This window comes from Tiliqua scincoides, chromosome 7, assembly GCF_035046505.1.
Source record: "Tiliqua scincoides isolate rTilSci1 chromosome 7, rTilSci1.hap2, whole genome shotgun sequence".
NCBI classification, from domain to species: Eukaryota; Metazoa; Chordata; class Lepidosauria; order Squamata; family Scincidae; genus Tiliqua; species Tiliqua scincoides.
Window position 1 is genome coordinate 56,426,759 of NC_089827.1, and position 20,977 is coordinate 56,447,735.

General features: G+C 46.5%; 1 protein-coding gene across 2 annotated transcripts in view; it reads right to left on the reverse strand.

Moving 5' to 3' along the window:
* Positions 1–14,276, reverse strand: part of SUN2 (Sad1 and UNC84 domain containing 2) — a 34,080-nt gene extending 19,804 nt beyond the window's left edge. Inside the window, exons 1-4 of one of the 2 annotated variants that reach the window (XM_066633315.1) lie at positions 13,838–14,276; positions 9,563–9,725; positions 3,095–3,288; positions 136–270 (exon numbers count right to left, since the gene is read on the reverse strand). In XM_066633315.1, the coding sequence (XP_066489412.1) occupies positions 136–270; positions 3,095–3,288; positions 9,563–9,690 (457 nt within the window). In that variant the 5' untranslated portion in view covers positions 9,691–9,725; positions 13,838–14,276. The remainder of the gene's footprint in view (positions 1–135; positions 271–3,094; positions 3,289–9,562; positions 9,726–13,837) is intronic. The other variant, XM_066633314.1, reaches the window with a different exon arrangement.
* Positions 14,277–20,977: the final 6,701 nt, after the last annotated feature.

The following is a 20,977-nucleotide window of genomic DNA, read 5'->3' on the forward strand; positions in this document are numbered from 1 at the left end:
GAGCTTAGCAGGAACATTGCTCTTATCCAAGTCATAAACAAAACCCTCTTGGCAAGAAACAGGTCAAATGCATCATACTTCTCTGCTGGGAGGTGTGTCATTGCTGCTGTCTTCAGACAAGGACCACTTTTGTACCTGCACAGTCATCCTCGGAGGAGTAACCAGACGAAGAAGCATAGGTGTCATACGTCTTTCTCTCGGTCAGTCCGTTGATTTTACTGGACTCTGTACCTCCAATGATTCTTCTTCTTCTCGTTGAGAGCTCATTGCCTATCCAGGAAGCACAAACCCTCTTTAGAAAAGACACTCGCAGCCGAATCCTACCTAATTGCACTGGTGCCAATGCAGCCGAGACAATGGGGCTCATGCTGCATAACACGGGGGAATTTCAGATCCTTGAGGTAAGGGAACATTTGTCCCTTGCCCTGGAGCAAGCCTCTACGGTCCGAATGGGTCCACTTTGCTGGCGCAAGTTCAAGGGAACCCAGGTCCGGTGATCAAGTTCAAGAAGGAGGTAGGATATTGGTGACACGGCTGCCACTGATACCTCCCCTTTCCTGGTCTCAACACCCCCCTGCCCTGACCTGTAGTCTGTTCCTCCCTGTCCCTTCGTCATTCTTCCCATCCCCGCCCACTGCTCACCCACACTCGTGCTACCTTATTGGCACAGAGGCTCTCACAATGGCTGCCATCATGTGGGTGCAACCACTCAGCGCTTGCAGAAGTGGCCAGTCTGGCATGTCACCTTTTGTGATGGCCACAAAGTGCAGTGTGTCAGCGGAACACACATACTGGTGACACCGCAGCCCAATAGAGATTCTTGTTAGAGAAGACAAGAAACTCTGACAGCAGTCGTCAGAGTGAGATTCTTGTCCATCTCTTTCTCCACAGGGTATGTACACCTGGCTTCCAAAAGTTTTAGACTTGTTCAGACCAGTTGTAGTTCAGACCAGTTCAGACATCATGTTGCAAAAATGTATAAAGCATTTTAGAAGCTGGGCACACCTTGGCTCCTCTCTTTTTAGGTTTGTAACTAATTTTTTTCCACCACAGCCCTGATAGAAAACAATTAATAAAATTGAAATGTTTATCGATCCTCAATAAAACCCACATATTTTATATAAGTATATGTCTTTGAGAACCACACTGGCTGGCATTCCTTCTGTAGCCAAATCACTGAAGGCATATGGATTGATTTTCAACACACAGCCCAACCGGTTCTCCCTCATCTTCTTCATGTCATCTCTATATACAGGTGTGCACCACTTAACCTATCCCTGTTGTTATGCAATTAGGTTGTTGAGTGAACATTCCATCCAATCTAATGCCTTTGATGTGTAAACAGACACTCCCTGCCAGACACTAGCTGGCTGCGCACTGCTACAGGAGACAGACTGCCTCTTCTTTGCATTAAGAGCCTCTTTGTTGTGTAAACAGACACTCTGCTGCAGGCTATGGGAGACCTGATTGCCTCATTAAGGACCCCTTTGTTGTGCTTTGACCATATGTGGTCCATCCTTAAGTGGCATACACCTGTATTTTTACAGGATTGCCTTGAAGCTATGCCTAACCAGGGTTTGAGATGTGACCAAAAAATGTTGTCTCTTAATGACCAGCTGATGTATCTAAAAAGGAGGGCTAATTATTAAGTGAAAGTCTCTGGGAAGTGGGATATCTCTATTTGGAATCGGGCAGTGTTTCTCAAACTGTGGGTTGGGACCCAGTAGGTGGGTCACAAACCAATTTCAGGCAGATCCCCATTCATTTCAATATTTTATTTTTAATATATCAGACTTTATGCTACTATGATATGGGACTGCATTTGGGGAAATGTTACAGAACTGTACTTTTAACAGGCTACTTTGTATATGCTTTAACAATGGCAGTCAAGTCCAATGGGGCTTACTCCTGGGTACATGTGGGTAGAATTGCAGCCTAGGATTGTTAAAAATTTTCCTGCTTGATGGTGTCACTTCCGGTCCTGATATCATTTCTGGTGGGTCCTGACAGATTCTCATTCTAAAAAGTGGGTCCCAGTGCTAAAAGTTTGAGAACCACTGGAATAGGGAGTTCAGGGACTGCAACACATCCCAACCATCTGCCATGAAGAGGGCGCTAATGCAAAGGCTATGTGTGGGCGTGTGGAAAAACAACAGAAGACACTGATATAAATACTAAGGCTTTCACGGCTGGTATTTGTGTCATTGAAATTAACAATGTTGGGGCTGAAAGGTCATGGTTGGATAAAGCTGTTCTCACCTGTGAAAGCTGTGCCTACTACTTTGGTAGGCATTTTCAAAGGACGAAGCTGCAGCAAGTCATGACTTCAAACTATCCAGTATAACGGATGTAACTGATGTTCTGATCTTAAAGTCGCACATACCTATTGTTCTACCTCAGTTCTTAAAGTCCCGGATACTTGTATTTTTGAGCGCTGGTAACCAAGAGTCATTTACACTCAATGTCCATGTCTGCTCTCTCCTTTTCATCAAGTGCAAAAATGACTGGCAGTGGACTATGCCTGTGTTTGCTTAAACACTGAGGTAGAACAATAGGCACAGGACTTTAAGAGCAGAACATCAGTTACATCTGATGTTATAATGGATAGTATATAATGGATAGTTTGAAGAATTACTCGCTGTAGCTTCATCCTTCGAGAATGCCTACCAAAGTAATAGGCAAAATGTTAGTGAGAACAGCTTGATCTGACTGCGGCCTTTCAGCCCAAACACTGTTTGTTTCAAAAGACAGATTGTGTCAGTGGCAGTGAGCTGAAGACATCTTAAGGCAGCGATTTTCAACTTTTTCCATCTCAGAACACTTTGACAAGGTGCTAAAATTGTCAAGGCATCCCATCAGCTTTTCGATACTTGACAAGGCACACTATACTGCTGGTGGAGAGCTAACATCCCCCAATGGACCTAATAATAAATGACTCATATTACGATATTCAAACAGAAAAAAAAAATTGTTTTCATGTACCCTGCAGAACATAAAAATTCAAGGATCAAGTCAAATGCAGCCAGGAAGCTCTGCGGAGTGTGCAGATCCCGTGTCCAACTCTAGTATATCCAGAAGAGAGATTTATACTCACTCCAGTAGGAATTGTTGTCTAAGGGATCATCCAAGACACTGCTGCCCCTGGCAGAAAACCCCCTGCCATCATTCAGGTAGGATTCGCTGATCACAGACTCGCTGAAGTAGGTGGTGTGGGTGGTGGGATTGCTTCCCAGGCTAGGGGCCGGAGAGGGACGCTTCACACTGCTGGACTTTCGTCTCAGGCTCCGACTGCAGGGTAGAAACAGGAATGAATTAACATACTGGTAAGATAATGCACATGGGAGAGGAAAGAAAAACAGGGAAGGGAGAGGAAGACCATACATACACACAAGTTGGTGCTACTTGATAACCATCAACTGAGGCTCTTACCACTGAGCAGCTGTTTCCACACATCCAAGTGCTGAACTGAATGGAAGAGAGAGGAGGAGGAAGTGATGCATCTCTAAGGTTATTATGAACTGGCATTAGTGACACCACGTCCACACGGGCAGAACTGGCCAAGATTCTGACCACTACATCATTAGTCACCCCCCTTGAGGGTGACTATGATGTCCTGGTCAGAATCTTGGACCAACCAGGGAGATCCAGCTTCAAACCCTCCTCAGCCAAGCAGCTCCTTGATTGGTTTTTGGTTCTCTCTTAGCATAACCTGACTATATGATGCTACCATTGGTTCATTTGTTTTAATATTTAGTGCAGTCTACATAGACTGGCTGGCAGTGGCTATCCAGCATTTCAATCGTGGGCTCTTTCCCTGTCCTGGAGATGACAGGGATTGAACCTGGGAACTTTTGCGTGCATCTGCTCCTCCACTGAGCTATAGCCTACCCAACCTACCTCAAAGGGTTGTTGTGAGGGTATAATGGGAACCATGTACAACTCCACCCTGTTGGAGAAAGGGTGGGATATAAACTAAACAAATCACCAGTTACTCTTTATTACCTTTGTAGAAACTCAGTATACATGACTTATTATAACCTATTTTATCCTCAATTACCAATACAAGCTAAGCAGAGAGAGCATTTTAAGTCCAAGGGTTGCCAGGGTGCTTTGTGACTGAGCAGGTCTCTGAAAGCTAGATCTCTGTGGTCCAACTCAATACTTGCTCAAGGATGCTCAAATGATGGGGCAGGCTGTGCTTGAAGTTCAAGGAGGGGAAAAGATCCTGTGGTGGGTCAATTCTTTTTCTCCACTCCCTGGAAGAAATGTAGCTTTGTCCTACGTCAGGAAGAGTAGCTGTGACAGTGTGTGGAGGAAGAGCCTTGTGGCACTTTAAAGAAAAGCTAGTATATTGGAGCATAAGCCTTCAAGAAGCAGAGCCCACTTCTATGAGACGCACAAAGTCTCGTTTGGCAACTTCTTTATTTTGTACATATTTATACTACCCTTCCTCTAAGGAGCTCAGGATGGTAAAAGAACATAAGAACAGCCCCACTGGATGAGGCCATAGGCCCATCTAGTCCAACTTCCTGTATCTCACAGTGGCTCACCAAATGCCCCAGGGAGCACACCAGATAACAAGAGACCTGCATCCTGGTGCCCTCCCTTGCATCTGGCATTCTGACGTATCCATTTCTAAAATCAGGAGGTTGCACATACACATCAAGGCTTGTAACCCGTAATGGATTTTTCCTCCAAAAATTTGTCCAATCCCTTTTTAAAGGCACCCAGGCCCGATGCCATCACCACATCCTATAGCAAGGAGTTCCACAGACCGGCCTCACGCTGAGTAAAGAAATATTTTCTTTTGTCTGTCCTCTCCCAACACTCCATTTTAGTGGTTGTCCCCTGGTTCTGGTACTGTGTGAGAGGGAAAAGAGCATTTCGCTATTCACTCTATCCTTCCTGTGCATAATTTTGTATGCTGCAATCATGTCCCATGTATACATAGCTCCTTCCCTCCTTCTGCCCTCACAACACAATCCTGTGAGTTAGGTTAGGCTGAGAAACAATGACTGGCCCAAGGTCACCCAGAAAGCTTCAGAGCCAAGCAAGGATTTGAACCTGGATCTTCCAGGTCTAAATCCAACACCAGAACCATTATACCATCTTGGCTGTGTGTGTGTGTATGAGAGAGTGTGAGTGAGAGATGTAAACAGTGATGCCAATGGCATGAAAGGAAAGATGTACAGTCTGTGACAAGCCTGTGTAAAGCGTTAACATATAGTAGGCATATGGCACAGCAAAGCTAGGAAGATTGTGGTAAGTTAATTAACTGTATTGTTCTAAAGAGGTTTCCTTTGGACAGTTTTCTTCAGTTCCTTTCCCGGTATGCACATTGCTGCCTGCACACGAGTTTTCCCATCAAACAGATGGGTTATACTTGCTTAGGGAAGATGGGCGGCCTGGGGAGGGGGTGAAGTGTGTTCCCAAGCAGGCCCATGTCTAACCAGTTAGAGCAGGGGTGCCCAAACCCCTTTGTTCAAGGCCTTTTATAGGCCATGAGCTATTGCAAGACCTTCATTCATTCGTATAAGTTCCATCTCTAATATATTCATTTATGTAAATTTATTCAAATTTGAAATGTAAATTAACTCTTTTTCCCCCTGGCACAGTGTCACAAGATGTGGCCCTCCTGCCCAAAAGTTTGTACACCCCTGAGTTAGAGAAAGAGTGCACCACCACCACAGTCGCTCACATTTGCTGTGGTAGTAATGACTTCCTGTCCCACCCCTGCACTTCTTGATCTCTTACAGATGCCCAGGAAAGTCAGGGCACTTCCACCTCGAAATGAAACTGGGACACAAACAGAATCAGTTTTCATGCATAAGAAGGAGACATTCGGGGAATAACAGAGACAAAGCCACTGAGAGGAGAGTCAAGCTCAAAAACAGGCAGCGTGTTTTAAATAGCACAAGCAGCTATTTCTGCCTGGCCTACAAAACTGAAAGGAAGGATAAAAAAGCACAGGCAGGTGGCAGTGACTCTTTCAGCAGCCTACAGATCATCAGGCTGGCAGAGGAGATGCACAATGAGAACGCTCTGAGCCCCACCTCTGCTTCCTGCCCATTTCCTCTGCAGCAACTGTGGTTTTCCTGGATGTGGTCTGTGTTTAGTAGCTGCTCACGGTGGAGTCAGAAGAAAGATTTTTTCCCCCAAAAGTATTGGGCAATAGCTACCCTTAGTAGGCAACCATGTTGTACCTTCAAGGGCGCCGTGACCCAAAACCGGTGGTGCAGTTCCCTAACTCCAATGATGGCACCACAAAGCAGCATGAGAAGGGCTCTATCAGAAGCCCCAATTTTGCAGGCAAAGTTGCCAGGTGACCAGAAAAAATATCGTGGCTGGGTTTTATGGATTTTCAGGCTAGTTGCAAAATAAATAAATTGCCCATCTTGGGCAAATAGGCACCTTTTGTACCAGGTGTCACCCCAGACCCACATATGGCCATTGGGCTCCGCCTCAAGACACGTGCTGGGCTCTACCCTTGAATCTGTAAGATTCTTTCTGAGGGCCTTGCCAGGGAACAAAGCTTTTGGATTTCAAGATCTGGCGACAAAATGAAAAGCAATGAAAACAAGATGCTTTTTCCTTGCTTACATGTTACTAAATGGGCACAGGAAATCCAAATGACTTCCCTTAATGAAGGACGTCTGTTGCAGGAAAACTGTGTCCTTTTCCCAATGACATGCACTATCATGTTGCTAAGAACATGTTTTTCTCCACCCCACTCTGCTACTGTACCCATTGCTATCTGAAGTGCTGAATTGTATGCAGTTATGTCATTGTAATCAGTATGTATTGACTAAGGGCCCAATTTCATCCAACTTTCCTGCTCCAGTGTAGCCACAATGCAGTTCCGTGGTAAGGGAATACATGTTCCCATACCTTGAGAAAGCCCCAGTGGCTTCCCCTCTGCCAAAGGATGCAGAGCACACCCCACTGGTGCAACTGCACCAACACTGGAAAATTGGATAGGATTGGGCCCTAAGTCCTGGGACACCATCAATGACCACAGACACAACCCTCTTGCGGTCATGCCCAGGGCCATTCTCTTGTCATTTTGAAGGGATGGATTTTTTTTTTCAGTTGTGTGCTGTGTGTGTTGGGCAAAGTTTGTGGATGACACCAAGTGAGTGGTGAAGACCAGAAGTGATTGTGAGGAGCTCCAGAAGTATCTCTCCAAATTGGCAGAATGGGCAGCAAAATGGCAGATGCGCTTCAATGTCAGTAAGTGTAAAGTCATGCACATTGGGGCAAAAAATCAAAACTTTAGATATAGGCTGATGGGTTCTGAGCTGTCTGTGACAGATCAGGAGAGAGATCTTGGGGTGGTGCTGGACAAGTCGATGAAAGTGTCAACCCAGTGTGCGGCGGCAGTGAAGAAGGCCAATTCTATGCTTGGGATCATTAGAAAAGGTATTGAGAACAAAACAGCTAATATTATAATGCCGTTGTACAAATCAATGGTAAGGCCACACCTGGAGTATTGTGTCCAGTTCTGGTCACCGCATCTCAAAAAAGACATAGTGGAAATGGAAAAGGTGCAAAAGAGAGCAACTAAGATGATTACTGGGCTGGGCCACCTTCCTTACAAGGAAAGGCTATGGCGTTTGAACCTCTTCAGCCTAGAAAAGAGACGCCAGAGGGGGGACATGATTGAGACATACAAAATTATGAAGGGGGAGGATAAAGTGTATAGAGAGATGCTCTTTACACTCTCACATTACACCAGAACCAGGGGACATCCACTAAAATTGAGTGCTGGGAGGGTTAGGGCAGACAAAAGAAAATATTTCTTTACTCAGCGTGTGGTTGGTCTGTGGAACTCCTTGCCACAGGATGTGGTGATGGCATCTGGCCTGGATACCTTTAAAAGGGGATTGGACAAGTTTCTGGAGGAAAAATCCATTATGGGTTACAAGCCATGATGTGTATGTGCAACCTCCTGATTTTAGAAATGGGCTATGTCAGAATGCCAGATGCAAGGGAGGGCACCAAGATGAGGTCTCTTGTTATCTGGTTTGCTCCCTGGGGCATTTGGTGGGCCGCTGTGGGATACAGGAAGCTGGACTAGATGGGCCTGTGGCCTGATCCAGTGGGGCTGTTCTTATGTTCTTATGTGCCCCTGTTGTGTCACTGTATGCTCAGTCACCAATAACTTTTCAAAGAAGTAGAACAGTAAAATGTATAATAGAAATGGAAGGCTTTCAAAACTGGACCTGCCCAGTTTGATTTTTTTTTTTAAAGGAAGAGTTTTTCCTTTCACAGTGACACCACTACCAGTTCTGCGATGCTACTTGGCTACTGCACTACAACTTTCAGGGGCTAGCATGAGCATAATGCTTCTCTTCGTTTTCTTCAACACCTTGACACTTTTTATAAACACTTGTAACTCTGAGAGGTTATATCCAGCAAAGCAGGGACCAAAGATGTTCCAGTGCACTCTTCAAGATGAATCTCCCTCTATTCTGGGCTAAACAGTGCACACTTTAGGCTGCATCAGATTTTGATTGTAATCAGCAATTCCAATCAGCAGAGGGCAAACCACCCTACTATTGCCAACATGCTGTTATTCATTTTTTCCTTCTCTCCAGGAATGCTAAAGGAGAAATTGCCTCTCCAATATTCCCACCCATCCCTCAATCTCCAGTTCCAACAATATGCTGCCAAACAGGCAGGGTGTGGTCATGCTGCTACTTGGGAGTGATCAGAAAGGACTGTGGAAAAACAGGAAAGGTTATCACATGTCAGACCTGGGAGAATCTGGTAAAAAAAAAATGGGAAGAGCACAGGTGTGAGAGTTTCAAATAACCCATGCAGAGGCAGAGACCTTGGCAACACAGCATGGACAGTATTAAACCGAGTCAAAAGTTTAACAAATTTGCATCACCCTCTGATGTATGTCTACTCAGAAGTAAGTCCCATTGTGTTCATGTGGGCTTACTCCCAGGAAAGTGTGTACAGGATTGCATTCTTCCAGAACTGAAATTTAATGATAGCTATAGCCAAGATTTATAATTTTGAAAATCCAGATTCCAAGGTCCAAAATCAGATTTCCTAGGTGCAAATGTTGAAAGCCAAAATGTGGTTTTCAGTCCACAAAACCTGGATTTTTTTTTTTTAAATCTCAAATTAGATTCAATGGGTAAACTCAATTTTTACAGCTCAAATGATCTTTAGTTGCCCTGCACATGCCCAATCTCGTCTGATCTCAGAAGCTAAACAGGGTCAGGCCTGGTTAGTACTTGGATGGGAGACCGCCTGGGAATACCGGGTGCTGTAGGCTTATACCATAGTCTTTCGAGACTGAAGGTTGCCAACCAGCTCAGAAATATCCATAAGCACCTCTCCAATACAAAACCACAAGGAACACAAGATGCTTCTTCCTATCCCAGTCCATGCCACTGATCCCACAAGCTGCCAAATGCCAGCCAGGGATGTGGAAAAGAGCAAAGACAAGCTCATCCTTCACCCTGTGATGCAAAGAAACCCAACACCCCATTGACTTTTTGGGGAGGGGTGGGATGTCTGGGTCCTCTCTTCCTTTGCACCCACTTACCTAGTAGAACTATCTTTAAACAGAGTCTGCTGGCCATCCAGCAGAGAACTCCCACCACCGCTGCTGTTACCATCGTCTTCATTTTGGTAGTACCGACCAGTCCCAAGGCGCTGGCTTCGTCGGGACATGGTTGAAGCCAAGCCACCAGCCCTTCTCAAGTCACCTGGGGAAGCAGCAAAGAGAAGGGAACATGAGAACCATGAATTCAACAGCTGGGACTGACACGGCAGCATTTCTGGCTTGGTTACACTAGCTGCAGGAGGTGTAAAGAGGAAAGGCCTGCAAGGGTTCATAAGTCCCACGTGCTTCCTTGCGCAGCACAAACACCGTCACTAGGACATTAAAGGGTAAATCAACAAGTTCTGCTTCACCCCAAAACTAAAAGCCACCGAGGCCAAAGGTGCTTTGTCCATGAAGAAAGCCAAGAGGCATGACAGGATTACCAGTCATTGCCCTCTAACAGCTCCAGTTTAAATCCTGCCTCTCGCACAACATGCACATGTCTACACTACACACTTAAAACCAGTCCTGATCCACTTTCACTGGCATCGTTACAAGCTGGGAATTGCACTTCTGTAAAGGAATAAGGAAACCGCTTCGCAAACACGTGTTGCACTTTCAGAAACGTACAGTTTCCGGGGTTCTTTGGGCAGGTAAACTACTTCGAAAACAATTGAAACGAGCCGTGTAGAAACCCCTTTAAAATAGCAATGAGGGGATGCCCTTCTTAAGGTTAAGTGAGGTAAGTCAGCTACCTAATCCCATTTTGTAAACATCCCTGTTCCCAAAATACCAAAATAGGGGGGGGGTCGGGGGGAGAACTGAGCTCAGCATGAACCCGACGTAAGGGTAATGGGTGTTTGTCTATTGATTCTGCCTGAAAAAGCAGAACAGGAGGCATTTCTCCAAGTCCAGCCGAGAGCATAGTGATCTGATCCCTCTTGCTACGAGAACTATTTCTAGGGCCTCTGTCTGTGTCGAGCATTAGCACACGTGCTCAGTGTCTGCCTAACCAAGCTGACAGCCCAATTACATACTCCCTTTAGAGCATCAGGAGCCAAATGCGTCTAAAGTTTGGCAAGGAACTGGAGAGCTTTCGACGGAGATGAGAGCACATGTCCCAGCGAGGCTAGGCCAGCTTGGTCTCAAGTCAGGCCCACAATAGCGCTCACCCAGGAGCAACTGTATTTATACATCAACAGTCACCCTGCAAATTTGCCTGCCAAGATGCAAAACAGCCCAAACAGCAGAAACTCAGCCGAACTGCTTCTGTCTTCCACCCCTTATAGGGTTCGGAGTCTGCCCGCCCTCCCCTCCACATTGCTCCAGTCACAGCAAGCAAGCACAGTCACTGCCTCTAGGCAACTGCTTATGAAAGTTTGTGGCACAATAACAAAGCTGTCAAATCTCTCCGGTGCCATGGGGACTTTCGGTGTTTCTGCTCCTACAACACAGCTATTTCTCCTGGGAAAAGTCACTGATTCTCTTTCTTGGCTGCTCACATGGCTGCATACACACCACGCCTGGTGGGAAAACAGTCTCCTTCTCCCTCCCCCAGGTCATGCCACAATCCATCCACAGCAACATGCTCAGCAGGCCATTTCCATACCTGACTCTCACTCAACCGCCAACAGAGCTTATGTTGTGATCAACAACCCTGCCCCATGGTTTTATATCAAGACTTGAGAGACTCCACCCCCTCCAAACACCCAGGAAGCTAAGGAGGAATTAACATCAAATCCCCAAGAGCAAAAGAAAAGTACAAAGGCATCTGTTCAGTGCTATTAGGACATGGCATCTATCCCTGGGGGAACTCAATTGAAATCAACTACAGTATGCTACTCCAGGGATCAGTTCTGGCCTCCTTTCAGAACACAAGGAGGAAAAGAAGCAGCAGGATGAAAAGAGGCTCTGTCAAATCATTTCCTGTGCATCTTCCAAACCCCATCTCTTTCCTCCTTTCTCTCTCTTTTTCTTCCCATGTGTTAATCCCTGTAAGGAAAAGTCACAGAGCTGGTGTCCTGTTATGGCTAAGCAAGTGAGCTATGAATCAGGAAATCTCTTGTTCAAATATCATCTCTTCTACCACCTGCTCAGTAAGTTGGGCCTTAGGCAAGCCACCCCTTCTTTACCTCACCCCATCTGGGTTTAATAAGACTGGCCTACCTTGCAGGATTGTTATAAGGATGACAAGAGACTGTAGGCAAAGTGTTTAGAACCCTCTGAAAATATTATAGAAGATTAATTAATTAAGATTAATTAATATAGAAGATTATGTTAAGATTTCTTGCTTTTATTATTTCTGAGTTGTTTTGAGCATGCTAGGGGTAGAAAGCTGGGGTACCAGCTGGTATAACTAATAAATAAATACTACTACTTCCATCACTATTGAACAACTTAGAACAGGAGTTCTTAACCTTTTGTACAATTACAGATCTCCCCAATGGATTGCCCAATATGACCCCATACCTCCTTAGCCAGACTGTCAAGATCATCATCCTCATCAGTCTTACGAGGTATCAATGAGTCTTATTTGGTACCAATGAGGTACCAATGAGTCTTATAGGTACCAATATGACATCAAAAGATGTTAGTAGCTTGGTTTTACTTTACGTATGGATAGCTAGGAACAGGACACTTCAATCCATTTTAATAAAGATGAAAATAATCTAACTACAAGTTTTTTCCCCTCAGTTGTTCAGAGATTGAGCCCCATACCTCCATCATTTGGTCCCCGAAAGGGCATGGAGATCCCCAGCTAAGAATCCCCGACTTCGAGTGTAAGCTCGCAAGCAGAGGGTCTAACCCTTAATCTCACTTAAAAGTGCTAAATATCATTAGCAGTGCAATCCTATGCATGTCTACCCACTGGGCTCAATGAAACTTGCTCCTAGACAAGTGTGCATAGAATTGCCGCCCAAGTTATCTATTATCGATCAATGCATTAATAACAGCGGACGTACTCAGGTGGCCAAGGACCTATCACATGGCAAGCAACATGATAAAATAAGGTTAGCGGTTTCTGAATACTCAGCGGACTCCCTAGGTATGCAGAAGTAGATGCGTTTGTGAATTAAAATAAAAGGTAAAGAAACCAAATCCCCCTTCCCAATAATATAATGAAGCCTGGCCAGTGGCTCTCAAGAACCACAGTAGGTTGAGTGTCAACAGAAAAGAGGGGAAGGGGGGGGCTTGGCTTGCTTGAGCCCCTATCCTGGAGGTGGACAATTAGCAATGGGGAGGATGTAAGATATTGAGCAGCCATTACCCAGATGCACCCCCCTGTCTGCGGGGATCAGAAGGTTTCTAGGTGACAGTGTGAGGCTTCCAGGCAGCCCCCCATAACACACACACTCTCTCTCTCTCTCTCTCTCCCCCCCCCCCCCACTGGCAATAACTGTTCCATTGCAATGCATGAACCTCAGTGTCAATAAAGCCAACTTCCAAGGACATCAGAAGAAAGAGGGAGCAAGAAGGAGGGGACTCAGAGAGAGAGAGAGAGAGAGAGAGAGATGCCAAACTACGAAGCTGGAGAAGAACAATTAGAGCCCAATCCTATACATGTCTATTTAGAAGTAAGCCCCATTGTAGTCAATAGGGCTTTCTCCCAGGAAAAGTGTGGATAGGATTCCAGCCTGACAGCCCAATCCTATGCTTGTCTTCCTCAGAAGTAAATCCTATTATAATCAAGGGGGCTTACTCCCAGGTAAGTGTGCATAGGATTGCAGCTACAATCCTATCCACACTTACCCGGGAGTAAGCTTCATCGACTACAATGGGGCTTGCTTCTGAGTAGACACGCCTAGGCTTGTGCTCCGAGTGTGCTCTCTCTGCCGCGCGCGCAGCCCTTCGCCCGCAATCCTCTGCATGCTTACTTGGGAGTAAGTGCCACCGACTGCCGTAGGCGCTACACCCGAGTAAACCCTTCCTGCAGGGGATCGGGTTGCACTTTGTCTCCTTCCCTCTCTTGCCTCCCTCTCCCTCCCTCTCTCCTTGCCCCCCCCCGCCCCAGATCTTTCCTAGCAGGAAGAAACTCCCTCCCACCCTCTGCCTGTTGTCTCTCCATCACAACAAAAGCACACGCGGTGGGATCGCGGCTGGTTTCGGGGGGGGGGGGGAGAAAGGGCATCGTAAGTGGAAACAGTTGCAAGGAAGGCGAATGTAGCAACTTGAGGCCCTGACATCTTGTCAAGCTTTGTTCCTGAGGTGGGAAAGGGAAGAGAGGATGATGATGATGAGGCAAAGAAGGGCCTGCGGGGAGAAAGAAGGGCTCACCTGGCTGGGATGCTGCTGGGGGTCCTTGCAGCGCACAAGGGCAGGAGGACTGGCGGCAGGGCGAGCAGCCAGCAGCCTCGCTCTCCTCCCCCTCTGTCCTCCGCGCCTGGATCCCGAAGCGCCCAAACTTCTGCCTCGCTGCTCCTTATCTCTGAGCGCTGCCAAGAAGTCCCGGGCGCCGGCGAGGGATCAGCACCCAGCAGAGCGCAGCCCCGCCAAGAGCTCCCGGTGCGCACAAAGCCGCGCAAGGGGCTCCTCCAGAAGGGGCACCCGCGGGACGGAAGGTCCTCTCGCGATGCACCCGCAGCTCAAGGGCGCAGAAGGAGCCGCCACCCCCTTGGAGGCGCAGCAGCACCGGCGCGCGCGCTCACAGCCCTGCCCGGGCTCCCGCGCGCGAGCCTGTCAAAGCTCCCAGGCCAGGAGCCGCACCGCACCCCCTCCCCGCTGTCAATCTCGCCTCGGCGGCCCGCGCCCATTGGCTGGTTTGAACACAAAGCAGGCTTCCCCCGCCCACCTCGCCTGTTCCTTTGAGGGAGTCAGCTGTCCAGTTGCGTAAGGGGGGGAGCTGCAGCAGGGCTCGGCTCCGCCCCCCCGTTCTCTGTGCATAGCGGGAGGGAGGGCGGGAGCCAGCGCTGTAGAGGCTGCTGCTGGGGGAATGGAGTGGCTGGAGGGCCTGCAGGAGGCTGGCAGCCCAAGCCTAGGCATGCCTACTCAGAGAAGCTCCATTAGAGTCCCAGGAAAGTGTGGATAGGATTGGGCTGAAAGGTATTGCTTGCTTCAGAGGGACCCTGTTGCAGCAGGAAGGTTCATGCCACAGCTCGCAGTGCCAGCCTGTGCATTTTCAAACCAGTGGTCCTCATACCACTGGTGGTACTTAGGTGGTGCCCTCCAGTGGTACACTCTAGACCCCCAGATCCCCACCACCAGGCAGTGAGACCCGCAATGCAATGCCACAAGCAGCAGTCTCCAGAGTTCCAGCGTGCACTTTTCACATGCTCCAAAAACCCTCCCATCCACCCTGAGCCTCTTACTGGTGCTTGTCGCATCGCATCTGGCCTCCCAACCCAGAAGTAGGCGATGATGTCATAGGTGGACCGTGTGACAAACCTTGAGAAACACTGCTCTAGTGCTTTAAAACCAGTGGTACTCACACCACTGGTGGTACTTGAGGTGGTGCCCCCCCCAGGGGCCTTACGTTTGACACCCTTGTTCAAGATGGTTTCTGAGTTAGATACCAATCTACAATAACACCAAGTGAATGAGAATGATGACTAACAAACCAACTGACAGTGTGGTCCCAGAGACTGATGGTAATGGGATGTAACCAGTGGTGGGATTCAGCAGGTTCTCACCTATTCTATAGAACCCCTACCTAATCCAGCTGTTGGTTCTAAGAACCGTTTGTTGGCCAGGGAGCTTGCACCTTGAAACGTCAGGGCTAACCCTCCTGGGGGCAGCAGCCGTGTGGGGCCAACCCGTCCCGGGGGAAAGGGGGTCGCTCCCAGCGGGTGCCGAGGCTGCTGGGGCTGAAGGGGCGAGCCGGACGCGGCCAATTGGAGTCTCCCGTGACGCAGCTGCTGCTCACCAGCCCTTGCGAGCTCCTGCGAAAGGGCGCGAATGGCCGGCGCGCCCACAGATGCAGCCTGCTGAAGAGGGCGAGAGAAGCAGCCCAGCTGCCCGCCCCACGCCTCCCCTCCCCAACTGGCGAGTAGACTGGGACTTACTCCCAGAAAGTGTGTACTGTACAGTATAGGAGTGTAGTCGTAGTCTTTCAACTTCCTTTGTGGCAGACAATTGAAGTTGAGTTGCTCATTTCTCATTAGGACATAGAACCTGTTGTTAATTTATTTGAATCCCACCACTGGATGTAACCCCCTTGCTGAAGCTAAGTAAGTCTAGGTGTGGTCAGGGACTGGATGGGTGACTGCTTGGGAATCCTGGATACACCACTTTGAATTCTGTGATGGAAGGCAGACAGGATATAAACGCAGAAGCATTCTGACTTGGATGAGGGCTAAGGAAACTTAATCTGGAGAAGACAAAGCTGCTGCTGTTTAGAAATGACAGCTGGAAGTTTATAGCCTGTTCTTGACAGTTGTTGTGCTTGCTCTGAAATCACAAGTTGGCATCCACTCTGAGGAGCCTGTTATCAGCCTTTGCCAGCTGCAACCTGGATCAAGCCTCAGCCATTCCTACACTAGTGTGATGTCCAGGCTTGATTGTTGTAATGTGAAGATGATCTCTAGAAACTTCAGCTATGCACCCCTGGGCTCCTGACTGGTGTGAGTCATTATGAGCGTATCAGAGCAGGATTTTATCATTCATGCTACTTGCAAACTTCTTTCCAGGCCCCACGCAAGATGCTGATGATCACCTTTAAAGCCATCCATGGTCCAGGGCCAAGAAGAAGCCCCCATGTAAGCTGCTTCTGGTGGTCCCTGAAGACTTTGCTGTTCCTCTCTATTTTTAACAGATTTCTTCTTGGCATCCTTCAGTCTCAGAAGACTATGGTATCACGCTCTGAATGGTGGTTCTGGAACAGAGTGTCCTCTCCAGTGTGCGAAGCCTGGGTAAAGTAGATATAGACTGTTTCCCATGCAGCAAATCCCCCCTCTCCACGTCGCTGAAATGGTCCAATGGAAAGGCAGAGGCCAATATGGTTGGTTCCAGCGGCGTTACAGGAGTTGCCAGAACATGACTGTGTTCAGCCATGAACTGCTTCAGGGACTCCAGCTCCAGATTTTGCCTCGAGGTTGACTCCTGAAGCCTTTTCCATAACTGGATGTAGCCACAAGGCAGTGGAGGTTTGGGATCAGAGTTTTCCTTCTCTCACATGAGCTGCCTTCCCAAGCTAATGAGTCCCATCTACCCAGTGGCTTGTTTAGTCACAAGGACAGCCAAACTGAGGGCCTATTCTTATCCCCAGCCCCCAGGGGAAAGGGATAGGGTTAAGGTTTTACAATGACTGTTTTATCAATACTTACTGGAATGCTTATCTACTGCTGTTTATTTTGTTGATCTTTCTCATTTGAAATTATGTTCACTGCTTTGTGAACATTTATTTTAAAAAGCAATTTATGAATAGATTAAATAAATAGACATAAATAAATGCGCTATATTAGGAGGCACTACAGAGGATATTCTAAATGCCCTAGCCCTCACTGAGAAGGAAAAGGAAAACAATGCCAAATTATTTTAATTGGCTTTACTTAATGTTTTTTTTTATTAATTATGTGGTACTGTAGTTTTATTATTGTATACCACTTTGAGAATTGAGAAAAGTGGAATAAAATATTTTTTTAAAAATAAATAATAGAGGCATTTGAGGAACATTTTATGTAAAGGCACAATATTTATTTAGTAGGGGTGATCGGTGGACATGATGGGTGTGACTGCCAGGCCAGGAGTCACCTTCCAACTGGCACCAACCAGCTGGAATAGAAAGCCTTGGCTGACTTTATTGTTCTGGTTTCCCTGTTATCTGTCCTTGGCTGCAGAAACTCAAAACTCTGTGGCTGCAGATGCTGGCCTTGCTTGCCTAATCGCCACTGCCTCCCCTCCATACGTGATAAACTAATTGGCAGATATTCCAAAACTGATGAGTGCTTTTTGAAAGAGCATATAGAGTCTCAAAATGACACAACTCTGGTTAAGTAAGCTGAGGCCCTATTTGGGTTCTGACATTTGCGTGTCACCCAAGTCAGTGAAAATAATTCAGTAAATGCTGTCATCAGACAAAGATGTCATCTTGTGAACGGTAGCTTTTCTGTAGCTCAAACAGCATCCTGGTACACACAACCAGTGGCACTGCTAGGGAAATGGTGTGTGTGCGCAGGATGCATCAGGTGACATGCACAGGGGGTGGCACCACTACTCACCAAAATTTTTTAAGTCTTGGTATTTTTTTAATAATACCATCATGTTATATATCAATCGATATATAATTTCATGCAGAATGCAATGAAACAAACTGCATTGAAATATCTATATTCTATCAAAAGTTATAGGCAAAAAACCATCGGGGCACAGCGATGGTACATCACCACACCCACCACCCAGGCAGTGCCCTGGCCACTGCATGGGAGGGGGTTCAGCATAGGGGTGATGCACTGGCCTCCTGCGCCAGGTGATGCAAAGCCTAGTGACGCCACTGCACAAAACCCTAATCTTCCCCGGGGCCCAGGACCATCAGTCATATCCCCACCCTGGGTGCCTAAAGCAGCTGCTTGGCATTGACACCACACACATTTAGCCTTTGTAGACTAGTCTCACCACATGTAAGACAATTTCTACAACAAATCTACTAAATCCAGAGCTAAATGGGTCTAACAGGTATGGCAGTTCAAATCGATTTAACAGCTCCATGACATCTTTAGTCTAACCAAAAGATACAGTGCCATAAAGATATGTGGCACAATGGTAAAGATCCTGTTGCCTGAGACAGTGCAAAGTCAGTGCCTGGCAAAATAAATAGAACTAGGCTAGATGGACCAATTTTCTGACTCAGTACTGTATAAGAGAACTAAGAGCTAAATGGAAGCTGTAGGTGACAACCGTGTTCTTTTCCTGCTGGGCCCTTCCTCTGTCGGGCATCCTGAGGATTCATTTGGATTGTTGTGCTAACCACACAATAACCCTTATTGCTGTGTACAAGTGAAAAACTCAGATGCAGTAGCTTTTCTAAAGCCACTGTCTGCCTAGTGAGTCCATGGAAGGGGCATTGCTTACATCAAGGTCTCCCGAGCCCAGATACAATTTCCATCAGCTGGAGCACCCACGACCAGAACTCCTCTTTCCAGTCTGTTGCTGCTATGACTGGCAGACCTGCACCTGTCCAACCTCAGTCCTCCTTTCACCTTCCTGTTTAGAATTCTAAATTGTAGCCAGTAATCCCCATTGAGCAAGACAGATTTATTTAGTTCTTCTAATCCTGCAGTGTCACCATCTTTCCATTCCTGAAGAGGGAGAGCACCTAAGCACGTGTTGGGGGTCAACACAAGCTAATAATAGAAGCAGCAACAAGGCCATACAGAACTTTGCTGACCCTCCCCCAGCTACACTCTTGACATCAAATGCTAGAGATTAGCATCCTGCTCCCTCTAGCGGAGTTAGGAGAGATTTCATGTGCTGAGTTGTGAGACAATAAAATAATCCTGTTTACAAATTTGCATTGTCTTTTTCAGTATATTATTGGGGAGACATTGTAGAGCACTAGGAGAAATCACCCACAGCACAGGATGCTTAACTATGCTGAGTTTTCTCTCAGAATGGTGTTTGAAATGCACATAAACTGCCTCCCTATTTTTCTCCTCACCATCAAAAGCTTAACGATCCTTAGTGCAAAGTCCTATAATCCTGAGCTAACTAATACAATGAAGATCAATTTACAGGGGTGGGAGAGGGCTGTGATGGTGCTCATCCACTTATCAAAACAGAATAAATGCAGAGAGAGAGAGAGAGAGAGAGAGAGATGCTTAAATTAGAGCTTAAACAGGGACAATAGGTTGATTTTCTACTGTAAAGACGATCATGCAGCCCTTGCTCTCTCATGTTCTTTGCATCAGCTTATTGCCAGTATTCAACTGTTAGTATCTGAAGAGGAAGAAATGTGCATGCCCTATTAACATTAGTCCAAAAAGGTGCTACTAAATTAATACTTGAAGTAATGTGCCCAAGATTAATACAACTATCCAAACAGAAAGTGTTAAGATGCAAGTCTCTGCTGATAACTTCTCACAAATTGGATTGTACATCCAACTAGCATGGGTTATTTGCTTCTCACACATACACATTCTCCATCTCAGCCAATCAGGCCTAGGAATTGTGTGCCAAAAGAGGTGTTTGTGGGGGAAGGGGAATGCCCTGTGCCACATTATTCCTATTCATTTATGGGCATTCTGCACTGTTCACTTCAGCAAGAAGAAAACAGAAAAACATTATCTTGCAATGAATGAGAGCAATGTGTTAGCAAACATTTCATGGTTTATTTGGGCTTACCACATATTTAGATCTAGGTGGGAACACATCAATACAAACACTGGGCTGCCTGGAAGGGACATCATGAAGCCTGTGTCCCCTTTCAGTTCTAACACAGGAAGCTTTCCAAAATCTCACCATACACTGCCTCAAATGATTTTATTGAGATGGTATAGGAATCAAGTAGGTAGACACTGATGATGTAGCTGGTTAGCTGCAAGTGTGAGCTGAAGTCCCTAGTTCAAATATTACCTCTCCCACCAACTCAGCTGCAATGTGGAGATAATAATGCCAGTCTAACAGGGCTTTTTAGGAGCTGAGATATTGTATGTGAAGTTCTTGGAAGAGAAGTGACCCTACTACCCCAGCAATGCTAAAGCTTATTATGCGGATTTATCCCAAAGATTTGCCTAATACAGAGCAAAATGTAAATGCCAGGCACAGGAAAAGGTTTATTAAGGGAAAACAGAGGAAATAATAAAATCAGGTATAAATCACACACATTAAAACACAGTCCTATCTTGTTGTATAAAGACTAAGCAGTTCCTTAAAGCAGCCTACTTCATCAGATCTTTGAAGTGTTGTCCCCAGTTGGCAGGATATACATACATGGATGCAGATGGGGGTGGGGTGGGGAAAGTATACACAGGGCTCTAAAATGCAAGAGGTGATGTCTGTGACAACTTTTATGCAAAGCTGAAATGTAAGAGATAAACTACAGTGATGATTCAGAGGTATAGCAATTGGTGTTTTGTGGCCTTGCAGGTGGACTTCGTGGTCTTAATTGCCACATACACACACTGGATCCGAGAAATGTGGCATCCAAATTGCTGCTTTTCACAATGTTCTCCCTTTAGAGGACAGATTTCCTAATCTAGGTACAGTTTGTGTGGTTTGAAGCCAATCCAGTTTCATTTCAGATTGGCCCAAGGGCTGAGACCTGACATGTACAGGGCAGATAGTGGGCAGGGGTTAATTTGCCTGCAAAGTGTTGCTTTGTCTTAAAGAAGAACACAACAGACACAAAACCCACACACAAAGCACATTTGATTATATGAAACTCTTTCAGCACAATCCTGTACACATTTACTCAAAAGTAAGTCCCACTGTGTGCAGCAGGGCTTACTCTCAGGTAAGTGAGTATATGATTGCAGCTTTAAATGT